General features: G+C 43.0%; 1 protein-coding gene across 1 annotated transcript; it reads right to left on the bottom strand.

Moving 5' to 3' along the window:
* Positions 1-360: 360 nt before the first annotated feature.
* On the bottom strand, positions 361-1707 carry LOC107279592 (small ribosomal subunit protein uS12m-like). The gene has a single exon (XM_015763454.3). It carries the CDS (start codon positions 770-772, stop codon positions 395-397), a length of 378 nt encoding a protein of 125 aa, XP_015618940.2. The 5' UTR covers positions 773-1707; the 3' UTR covers positions 361-394.
* Between the last annotated feature and the right edge of the window lie 10902 nt (positions 1708-12609).

Genomic DNA, 12609 nt, shown 5'->3' with positions numbered 1-12609 from the left:
TACGTACTCTAGAAGCAAGATCGCGGGACGTCCCTATAACACATCGCTGACGTCCTCAAGGCTTTCGTTGTCGAAGAGTGAAAGATCTCACAAGTCCTCCATACGTCAGTTTCTATTCCAGCCCAGCAACGAAGTGCCCGTCGGTCTGCAACATTCCCTGGTACAATGCTAGGAATATGCAGTCACAGATAAGTCAAGAATAAGTGAGTATGTACGAGTCAACTCATAGGTTTAGTAGGGCTACTAGAAAGAGGAGCTTGGGACAGAGCTATACAGGACTGCTTCTTGCTACTCCAAGAGATAACACCGCTACCAAGCCAAAATGCGTATCCCGATGTCGACTTGCGTTCATCTGGACCCAAAATAACCAAAAAGTTCCAGAGGCATCTTCCATTCATTTCGATTTTGGTCTTTCTGCACCATATTTAGATCTTCCCTTTCTACGATCCGGAATTCCCAGTAAATCCTTGACTCCTCGAATACGATGGGATTTCACACCTGGCGAATCTTTCACTCTACCTCCTCTGACTAAGACTATAGAATGTTCCTGCGAATTATGACCTTCGCCTGGAATGTGAGCAAATATATCATGTCGATTGCTCAACCGTACTTTTGCTATCTTACGTAGAGCTGAATTAGGTTTTTTCGGTGTTCTCGTCGAAACACGCAGGCATACTCCTTGCTTTTGGGGACATTGATCCGAAGCTCGAGTACGGTCCGTGCGCTGTTTTTCTTCTCTACCATGACGAATCAATTGATTTTTTGTAGGCATCCCTCTTTCCTATGTCCTTCCCCCCTTTGCCCTTTCACTAGTGGTTACTCCCGATCCGAAGCACCCCTTTTCCATTCATAGAGAAATCCAATCGTCAAAATCAATAAAAAGGCCATCATGGACCAAGATCCAAACAGATCAATCTTGTTAGGAGGTACTGCCCAAGGAAAAAAAAAGGTGACTTCCAGATCAGGGATAATAAATAAAATAGGAACCGGATAAAATCGTATATCGAAACGACTTCTGGCATCACCGGAGGGATCGAAACCACATTCGTAGGCCGACAATTTTTCTGGATAGGTCGAACTATTGGAAGCAAATGGAAAAGGAACACCGAGTGGAATCAAAGAAACTAGCGGACTGATCACTAAATAGATACAAATAGGTGCAAATTCCGACAAAAATGCACTTTCATAGCCGTTTATCGCTAAATCTATCCGTATTCCCTGAAGAACTGTGGCGCTTTCATAGCCGTTTCTCGCGTTGTAAACACCAAAAAAAATGTTGTCCATGAATTCACTTTCTTCATTCAATTGAGCTATAAAATCTTTCCATAACTCTTCGCGGGATTGGCCCCCCAAAAAAAGTGATAGCGGCGACTCAATCTTGTCCTTTGGGGCCGGGGGAACGGCAGCACTGAATGCACAAATAGATGGAATAGCAGCAAATAGCATATTTCTTCTATCCTTCTTATCCGTTGAACTAAATCTCATCATAGGGTAACTATATCCTTTTAAAGCTCTGCTCCCAAAACAAACGGGAGACTTTTTCGTTTTGTGGCCGTGGCGTTGGGTTTTCCAACGAAAAACAAGAACATTCTTTCACGAACTTTCATGACACTTTATCATTCGGAACCCTCTCCGTATTAGTAAGCCCACACCTTCGTAACCCAAGGACCGACGAACAGAAATTGAAACAACGCAACCGTACTATCTATTTACGATAATTTGATTGCTGACAACATCACGCTTCTCTTTCTTATTCTTATTTATATAACTGTCACTTTACCGGGCCGGAAAAGTGACACCGTCACGTCTCAGAGTCGTATGCCTGGAACAAGAAGGGTCGTCGTACAATTTCGGCGATTCAAAAAAAGGAGGCGAGCTCCCTATCCCTCTTTGTCTTTCCACTTCCCTCGTTCAACGAATCAATCGACATTTTGTACAAATTTTACGAACAGAAGCTCTTATTTTCATATTTCCGTATTCCTTTCTTAAACTATGAATTTACTCTTTTGGAAAAAATAAGTCTCTTTGTTTGAATTTTAGAACTTTGAATTTTTTACCCTAGAAAAAAAAAGAAAAACCTAACCCTTTGAATCTTTGGTATCCTTCAAATCTCAACCGGGACTAAAGTTAAGATCTTTAGTCCCGGTTGGTGCTACCAACCGGGACTAAAGATCCCGGGGGGGCCTGACAGGTCCTGACAGCATTCGAACCGGGACTAAAGATGATCTTTAGTCCCGGTTGGTAACACAAACCGGGACTAAAGATCAAATATGCCCGTTACCCTTTTGAACCGGGACTAAAGATCATCTTTAGCCCCGGTTTTTATTGCATCCGGGACTATTGTGGAAATCGGCCGACCGACGAAAGATGGTTTCTCTACCAGTGAGTAACTAGAAAAAATGCCCGTATCGTTGGACGGGTGAAGTCTATTTTAATTTTATTATTGTTATATGGTTTAGTTAAGATGAAATTTATTGTAGGAGTTCGCTTGGATATATATGTAATTTTATAAAATTATAAGCTGCAGTTAGGAGTCCGATCATCTTAAGTTAGCATGCGAGTTTTTTTAAACAAATACTCCGATTCAAATACGGATATATATTTCTAAAAGCAAATAAACTTAAAAACTGACTCATACAAGAATGACGTACCAAAATACAGGCAAAAACATCTTCAACTTTTATAATAGTAGAGATAGAGAATAGAAGAGATAGAGATAGAGAAGAGAATTGATATAGATTAAAACCAAAGCATAAAATTAAAACCGACTCAAACACGAATGACGAACCGTGGAAACATCTTCAATTTTTATAACCGACTCAAACATGGATGATGGACCGCAGAAATATCTTTTATTTTTATAATAGTAATAGACTTGTAAAATTTTAATTTTGGTTTACATGTTTATAGAGTAAACAGATGTATATGCATGTATATACGTGAGGCAGAATATAGCGGTAATAGATCAGAAGCAGCTTTGCATGATATACGGCTGTACTCTTTCCTTGTGTGACGTGGGCAGTTGGAAACGTGGGCTTGACTACAACATGTACCGGCTTAATATATACTGGGCTGTGATTTTTGGAAAGAATACAGATAATAAGGATCGGACTGATGAAGAGATACACGAGCGATTAGCGGCTTAAAACACGTTGCGCGGAAGGAAATAACTACAAACACGCTTAGGACTCTGAACGGATGACGGATTTGCGACGTACGAAGATGATGGCAAAAACATTTTAAACTTTTATAATAGGTAGAGATACACGGAAGGTGGAATTATGCACGGCATACGTGGTTGAATGAATATATTCGACAATATACTATTTTCAGTCGTATTTTGGTTGATTACGACTGCCTTGTTTTGGTTTGCTTTTTGAATGTATGATGAATTCGAATCCAAATACACAATTTATACGCGTACGTCGGTACGTGTACTTTATCAGCAACACACAAGGATACATGCGCAGATATTGTATACTATTCTCTCATTTTTTTTAATATAGACGACGTTGACTTTTGAACATATACTAGTATTATTTAATCATTTATTTTATTTAAAAATTATTGTACAAATGCATATAATATATAAATTACGCTTAAATAATTTTAGTGATAAAACAACTGACACAAAATAAATGATAATTACGCAAATTTTTTGAATAAGACGAATGGTGTCAAATGTGTGTTCAAATGTTAACGACGCTATCTTAAAAAAAATGATGCAGTCAATTTATCTGCACCAAATAAATGCGCCAGAAGATAAATCACACCCACTTCTCATACCACTGATCCAATTTGAACTTCCCAAAACACTCAATTACAAAATGTGGAGATTATGGATATCCCATATCTACACGGCGATGGTATTTGGACTGAATACAGGATACCAAATATAGATAGAATATCTTATTTGTGTCTCGGGTTTGTTTCTCAACTTGTACATCAAGGAAATACCTTGAGACTTAGTCGGCTACGACTGTATTTTATCTGTATCTGCATATTCCGTTAGGGATATAGATTATCTTTTGTAACACGGACTCCTTCCCATATATAAGGGGGGTCCGGGTGCCTCTAGGGGCAGTTGTTGATTTTCTCCAAATCATATAATCAATAAGACACTCGGCGGATTCATCCCCGGACAGGAGTAGGGTATTACTTCTTCGATAAGAAGGCCTGAACCTGTATAAATCCTTTGTCTCCAAACCCATACACTTTTCCAGCTTGATAGCCACCCCCTTTTATTATTGCCGAAATCTAGTTTCGACAGTTGGCGCGCCAGGTAGGGGTTGCGTCAAGCTTTTCGCCGATCAGTGCAATGGGTTCCGTCTCCGGCATCGACGACCTCGTCTTCCCACCCGGGCAGACGTTTCGGTTCGGCAGCCTCGACTTCGTCACCAACAACTTCGGCAATGTCACACCCTGAAAATTCAAAATATATAAATTGTTGTTTAAATGGAATTTCTAGAATTTATTTTAAAAGTCTTGAAAAGAAAATCTAAGTTTAATTAATAAATTCCAATATAAAATTGGGCCAGATAAAATTTCATTAAATACTTTGCTTAATTCTTTAATTCCTAGATTTTTCTGGGATTTATTTGAGCTAAGGAAGTATTTTTAATAAATGGAATTGCATTTAAGAAATAATTTAAATTGAAAAGGTTTTAAAAAGTCTTCTTTTGGCTTTGGGCCGAAAGTCGGCCCAAAACCTCTCTTCTCTCTCCTCGGCCCAGCCGGCCCAGTCAGCCGCGCGCGCGCGCCCTCGCTGTCGCTGACAGGTGGGTCCCGCCTGTCGGAGCCGTCGTCTTCCTCGGGCCGAAACCCTAGCGCGCCGCCGCCGAGCCGCCGCCGCTGTTTCCTTCCAATCCGGCCGCTCCTTTCCTTCTCCGGCCGAATCAATAGAGGGGAAATGATCTCCGGGATCTCCTCTACCTTTTCTCCTTTGGAATCTTCGGCTAAATCGGTTTGGAAATCGATGGATTCGAGTTCGAATCGGATCGGCTTTCCTCTCTCCAAGCCGCGAGTTTCCTTCGCCGTTGCCGTCGCCGTGGGCCTTCGCCGCCGCCTCCGAGCCCCTTTAAAAGGACCCCCGGTGTCTCCTCTACCCGTCGCAGCTCTCGCCTTCGCCTCTCGTCGCCGGAAGAGCTCTAGCGCCGTGTGCCCTAGCTTCGCCGTCGCCGCCGCCGCTTCAGCCGTGCTCCGCCGTCGCTCCAGCTGTCGCCGTCGCTCGGGAAGACCGCCGCCGTCATCGCCAAGTCGCCGCCGTCCTCGTCCGCCCCTTCGCAGCCGTCGGAACCCGCCGGAGCTTCGTCGCCGTCGACAACCCGAAGGTAGCCGCCGCTTCCTTCTCGTCGCCGTCGCCGTCCGTTGCTTCTCCGCCGTCGTTTTGGTCGTCGGTGAGTTCGCCGTGCCGTCCGCTACCCGTTGGTGTCCTCCGTTCGTGCCGTAGCGCCGCCGTTCGCCGGTGAGCGTGCGCCGCCCGAGCCGTCTGCCTCGCCGAGCCGCCGCCGCCGTCGGTGACGTCATCGCTGGCGTCATCAAGGCCGTCCGCCGTGAACCGCCGTGGACCCGATCGATCTCGGCCGTCCGTTCGTGTGAACCGCCGCCCGTGCGCCGGTCCACCCAAACCCTAGCCCGCTGACGCAATAAATCCCCTTTTCCTTTTCAAAAATAATTCATTATTGCGTCATAATTCAATTTAAACCGATTTAAGTGTTTTAATCCGATTTAATCTTTAAAAATTCATAACTAATTCATCTTAGCTCCGATTTAGTTGGTTCAAGTCTCTAAATTTTTCTAAAATTGAGATCTACACATTAAAAATATCCACATGTACTGTTCATGCTTGTTTATGTGCTGTTTTGGTGATTTTGCTCTTTTCTGCTTAGATTCCGTCGTTTCCGGAGAGTCCGTTTTCGCGGAAGAAGAGTTTGAAGAGTTCCAAGGCCAGCAAGGCAAGTCACACAGATCCCAAACAACCCTTTGAGCATGTTGATCCTATTTAAAGCTATTGTTTCTATTCAACTATTGCATCTATTTTCGAATGTCATTGGGTGGAATTGACCTATTCTTTGTTATGGCCCTTTCGTACTTGATTACCTTATTCCTTGATACCTTGGGTTATTACAATTGGACTAGTTGAGCTTTATTTATATTGGTTCAACTAGATATTAGATATAATTGCTTAGCCCTGCTTAGAAACATTAGTACACTTATGGGATAACTAATGACTCACTATTATTTCATGATGGCTTATTGATAGTTCACGATGGTCAATCGTGATTAGTTAATTAATTAATGTGCCAACTAAAACCTGGTAATGGTGGGTTGTGAGCACATGGTTTTGATGGTCGTGCTCATGGCAATTAAGGACCGGTTCACGAGTTTCGGTTGTGAAACATTTATCGTGCCAACCACAAGCCAGCATGGGCAACGGCTTTATCTTTTGTATAGCATGGTTCATTGCGGGGCACCAGACTGAGAAGTGGCGGAGATAAGCCCACGGGGGTCGCTGGGGAGTCCATGCCTTGTTTATAAGGGGGTGATTATGATCCAGGAAGGTGCGCTGCAGTGGGTTGTGTTATGCGAGGGGTATTGTCACAACTCCTTTCCGAGATACCGTGGTGGTATTGAGGCACATGGTGACATGATGTGGGGTTGTGTCTTGTGGGTACAGTGGTACACCTCTGGCCAGAGTAAAACTATTCGAATAGCCGTGCCCGCGGTTATGGGCGGGTCTAACAATGTCTTTCGTGATTAGTCTCACACCTCTCATCATAGTAAAAGATGCTTAAACTGGTAATAATCTGATTAGCTCCTGGTTTGGAATGGTACATTCCTGGTTTGGAGATAGAACTGTGCAGCCGGGGTGGTTGTTCAGAATGGTTGGGCCTATACAACAGGGTATGTTGTATAGCGTTGGCTTAATATTGTTTAATTACTTAACTGTTTTGTTAAAATTCTCAAATGTTTGCTAAATGCTGCTTTTGCAAATGGAACCCTATTATGCCATCCTTTGTTATCCTGTGCACTTGCATATTTGCTGCGTGGCTTGCTGAGTATGTCATATACTCACCTTGCAATCATTCATCAGAGGAAGAGTTCTACAATGAGGCTGATGGTGTGGAGGATTAGGTGTAGCCTTGGTCAAGCTGCCTGTGGAGTGGAGCCGTCTGCGCCGTTTATTTAATTTCCGCTGCTAGAACTTTATTGATTGAGAGGAACTATCTACCTCTGTAATGACATTTTATTCGCTTATTAATCAGAGTAATATTTGTACTCTATTATCAATTTGTTATTGTGTGCCTCGGCTGATTCCTGGACGAGGGTTCACACACATGTAAGCGTTTGGAATTTTGGATAGAAATTCCGGGCGTGACAAGTTGGTATCAGAGCCCCTTTAACCCTAGGTTATGCCAAATGGTTACCCATAGAAGCCCTCTGAAAAATATTGAAAAAGTAGAACTGTTCTCCTCCCTTTCTCTTTTAATTAACCAAACTAATGGCACATGCACTTCATAATTTTTTTTTAATGGTTCTCATTCAAAATTTATTCCAGTGTTATTAGTACTGTACATCTATTACTGTACTAATGGCTCATTTACCAGCAAAAGTTTTACAATACTGTTTTATTTAATCTTGCTGCAATAAAATAAATTTAGCATGTTGATTTTATAATTTCCTTTCATTTCTTTTGAAACCAGTTATTCAAAATTACAAAATTTGTGACCTCGTTTCCAACTGTTTTAATTTATTTCGCAAAGCTTGGTTTACTTTATTTACTTCCCTTTTTACTCTGATTTTCTAACTTTATTCAAATTAATCCAAAAACTTGTGCTATTAATTGGATAAAGGTCTTAACTCCCTCCTTTCACTTGTCTTTAGATGCCGCGTTACAAGCCTGAGTACCTGTTTGGTGTTGAGGGTTTTGTCCAGGAGTTGCGTACGATGTCCTTTGTCATTGGATTTGGGACTGCCCCTTTTTATGCCCAGATTCCTCATGATCGTCATGAAGAGAAGTGCCGAGTCAAAGTCACCTTGAACAGCAATAGTGAAGAGGTCCCCTCAGTGATGTTTGAAGCTGGAGGAAGAAACTACATCCATGCATGTCAGGAGGTGGCAAGGATTGCCATAGGAGAGCTCCGTGATCGCTACAGTGATCAATTGGCCGACACTGAGTATCGCTACCATCCTCGCCAACCTCAGGGAAGTGACCGTGGTAGTTACCTTGAGACTGAAGGAATTGAGAATGATGTTACCACGAAACATTTGGTTGAGATGTTGTGGGCTATGGATGAAAGTCGTGCAGAGACTGTGTTAGCAGCTCAAGATCGTGAAGATCGGAATCGTGGTAAGATTTGCAAGCTAGAAGACAAGGTGGATCGTTTGGAGAAGGAATTAGCCGCATTGAAGGGAGAAGCACCGCCGCAGAAGGCCAGGATTCGTCTTACCGCAAGGAAGAGAGCTCTATTTGTCCCTCGCTATCAACTGGCGCCAAAGGTTCGTGTGGTGGAGAAAGAAGTTGCTCCAGCTCAAGCGGATCCTCCGGTCATCATCATAAGTAGTGATGAAGAAGATGAATCCAAGCGCAACCATTCCAAGATTGAGTGGGTAGCAACTCAAGATGATGAAGACGAGCCTTCAATCGACCTCCGATGCTTGGAAGAACTAGAGTGACTTGCTAAGTCGTTGTTTTAGATCGTTGTGTTAGTTTGCTTGCTTTAAGTTTGCTTGTGTGTGGCTCGCATGTGATTTACATCAGTGGTGGGATGTAATTGCATGTGTTTGTTTGCTTTTGAGTGTTAGGAAGTTGGTGAGTTTAGTGGTGTGAGAGTCTTCAGTTTGTAATAATGAAACTCAGTTAAGATCAATAAAAGTTAAAGTAATTCTCTGTCCTAAGTAGTTTCCCCGGTTTCTCTTCTTGTGCCCTGTCCATGCCAGATGGTGAACACTCGTAGCAATGGGAATGGTCCCAACAACCCCAATAACAACAACAATGGAGAGAATCCCACTCTGGCCCAAGTTCTTGCTCAACAGACACAGCTTATGAACATGATGATGCAGCAATTTCAGAATCAGCAAAACCAAGGGAATAATCATGCACCTCCACAGAACAAGTTAGCAGAATTTCTTCGTGTGAGGCCGCCTGTTTTCTCTAGTACCACTAATCCTGTTGAAGCTAGTGATTGGCTGCATGCCATAGAGAAGAAGTTGGATTTACTTCAGTGTACTGATCAGGAGAAGGTCTCATTTGCATCACATCAGTTGCATGGCCCTGCCTCTGAATGGTGGGATCATTTCCGCCTTAACAGGACTACTGCTGAACCTATCACTTGGCTTGAATTCACCGCTGCTTTCCGGAAGACGCATATACCATCGGGAGTAGTGTCTCTCAAGAAGAAGGAGTTCAGGTCGCTTTCCCAGGGATCTCGCTCTGTTACGGAGTATCTGCACGAGTTCAATCGTCTTGCTCGTTATGCTCCGGAAGATGTGCGCAATGATGAAGAGCGCCAGGAGAAGTTTTTGGGAGGACTTAATGATGAGCTTTCTTACCCACTCATGGTTGGAGATTATCCTGATTTCCAGAAATTAGTGGATAAGGCTATTCGTCAGGAGGACAAGTACAATCGCATGGAGCAGAAGAAACGTCGGATTGCTCAATTCAAGACACAACAGGGAAATAATCAGAAGCCGCGTCTTACTTTAGGACCCCAGCCCATGCCACAGGGAGGTTCTTCGTCTGTTGTTCGTCCGCAACGTCAGTTCTTCAACAACAATGCTGGCAACAACATCCGTAATCAAGCTCCACGTCCTGTTGCAGCTCCAGCACAGCAACAACCTGCCAAGAGGGAGCAAGGCAACAAGCCCGTGGTGTGTTTCAACTGTGGAGATCCAGGACATTATGCTGACAAGTGTCCGAAGCCCCGACGCGTGAAGGTTGTCTCTGCTCAAAGTAACTCTGCTGTACCAGCATCAAAGGCCCGTGTCAATCATGTTGCTGCTGCAGAAGCTCAAGATGCTCCAGATGTGATTTTGGGTACGTTCCTTGTTAACTCAGTTCCTGCAACAGTACTTTTCGATTCTGGTGCTACACATTCATTCTTATCTATGAGTTTTGCGGGAAATCATGGGATGGAAGTAGAAGATCTTAGACGTCCTTTGATGGTTAGTACTCCAAGTAATCAAGCACTCTCTTTGCAACGTAGCCCCTCTGTCAGAATAGAAATTCAAGGAGTACCATTTCTGGCCAATCTTATCTTGTTAGAATCCAAAGACCTTGATGTCATCCTAGGGATGGACTGGTTAGCCAGACATAAAGGTGTGATAGACTGTGCCAACAGAAAAGTAACTCTCAACAGCTATGATGGTCGAGTTGTAACTGTTCATGCATTGTCATCTGAGTCTTTAAGGTCAAGACTGAACCAGATAACTTTGGAAGAGATTCCTATAGTCCGGGAGTATCCTGATGTGTTCCCAGATGATTTACCTGGTATGCCGCCTAAAAGGGATATAGAGTTCAGAATAGATTTGGTACCTGGAACAACTCCGATCCATAAGAGACCTTATCGAATGGCAGCCAATGAGTTGGCAGAAGTTAAGAGGCAAGTAGATGATTTGCTACAGAAAGGATACATCAGACCGAGTTCATCACCATGGGGAGCTCCGGTTATTTTTGTGGAAAAGAAAGACCATACCCAGAGAATGTGTGTGGACTATCGTGCACTAAACGATGTGACTATCAAGAATAAGTATCCACTACCCAGGATTGATGATTTGTTTGATCAGCTTAAAGGTGCCACTGTTTTCTCCAAGATAGATCTTCGATCAGGGTATCATCAGTTGAGAATCAAAGAGGAAGATATACCTAAGACAGCTTTTACCACTAGGTATGGGTTGTTCGAATGTACTGTTATGTCTTTTGGACTTACCAATGCCCCTGCTTTCTTCATGAACTTGATGAATAAGGTGTTTATGGAATACTTAGACAAGTTCGTGGTGGTCTTTATTGATGATATTCTTATCTACTCTCGAACCAAAGAAGAGCATGAGGAACTTCTTCGCCTTGCATTGGAGAAGCTACGAGAACATCAACTGTATGCTAAGTTTAGCAAGTGTGAATTTTGGTTGTCCGAAGTGAAATTCCTTGGTCACGTCATCTCAGCCGGAGGAGTTGCCGTCGATCCTAGTAACGTGGAATCCGTAACCAATTGGAAGCAACCAAAGACAGTTTCAGAGATTCGCAGTTTCCTAGGCCTCGCATGATATTACCGGAGGTTTATAGAGAATTTTTCCAAGATTGCTAAGCCCATGACACGACTGCTTCAGAAAGATGTGAAGTACAAGTGGTCGGAAGAATGTGAACAGAGTTTTCAAGAATTGAAAAGTCGCTTAATATCAGCTCCTATTTTGATTTTGCCTGATCCAAAGAAGGGTTTTCAAGTGTATTGTGATGCATCCAAACTTGGGTTAGGTTGTGTTCTGATGCAAGATGGGAAGGTGGTTGCCTATGCCTCTCGACAGTTACGTCCGCATGAGAAGAACTACCCTACTCATGATATTGAGTTAGCTGCAGTCGTTCATGCATTGAAGATTTGGCGTCATTATCTTTTCGGTACTCATACAGAAGTGTACACCGATCACAAGAGTTTAAAGTATATCTTTACTCAGCCGGATCTGAACATGAGACAACGGAGATGGTTGGAATTAATTAAGGATTATGACATGGGAATTCATTATCATCCGGGAAAGGCTAATGTTGTAGCAGACGCTCTTAGCAGAAAAGGCCATTGCAATGCTACAGAAGGACGACAGTTGCCATTGGAATTATGTAAGGAATTTGAAAGATTAAATTTGGGAATTGTCGGTAGAGGTTTCGTTGCAGCCTTAGAAGCGAAGCCCACTCTAATTGATCAAGTTAGAGAAGCCCAAATTAATGATCCTGATATTCAAGAGATCAAGAAGAATATGAGAAGAGGAAAAGCTATTGGTTTCTTGGAGGATGAGCAAGGAACTGTATGGTTGGGTGAGAGAATCTGTGTCCCCGACAACAAAGATCTAAAAGATGCAATTCTGAAAGAAGCTCATGATACTTTATACTCCATTCACCCTGGTAGTACTAAGATGTACCAGGATCTTAAGGAAAGATTTTGGTGGGCAAGTATGAAGCGTGAAATCGCAGAATACGTAGCAGTATGTGATGTTTGTCAGCGAGTCAAGGCAGAACATCAGAAACCCGCCGGTTTGTTGCAACCTTTGAAGATTCCTGAATGGAAATGGGAAGAAATTGGTATGGATTTTATTACTGGTTTACCCAGAACGTCATCAGGCCATGACTCTATTTGGGTGATAGTCGACAGACTTACCAAAGTGGCTCATTTCATTCCGGTAAAGACAACTTATTCCGGAAGTCGCTTAGCGGAATTGTATATGGCAAGGATTGTGTGTTTGCATGGCGTCCCTAAGAAGATAGTGTCTGATCGAGGCAGTCAGTTTACTTCAAATTTTTGGAAGAAACTTCAGGAAGAGATGGGTTCTAAGCTGAACTTTAGTACTGCTTATCATCCGCAGACAGACGGACAAACCGAAAGGGTGAATCAAATTTTGGAAGAC

Source organism: Oryza sativa, chromosome 12 (assembly GCF_034140825.1).
Source record: "Oryza sativa Japonica Group chromosome 12, ASM3414082v1".
Classification (NCBI taxonomy): Eukaryota; Viridiplantae; Streptophyta; class Magnoliopsida; order Poales; family Poaceae; genus Oryza; species Oryza sativa.
This window is presented reverse-complemented; position numbering and strand designations above follow the sequence as displayed.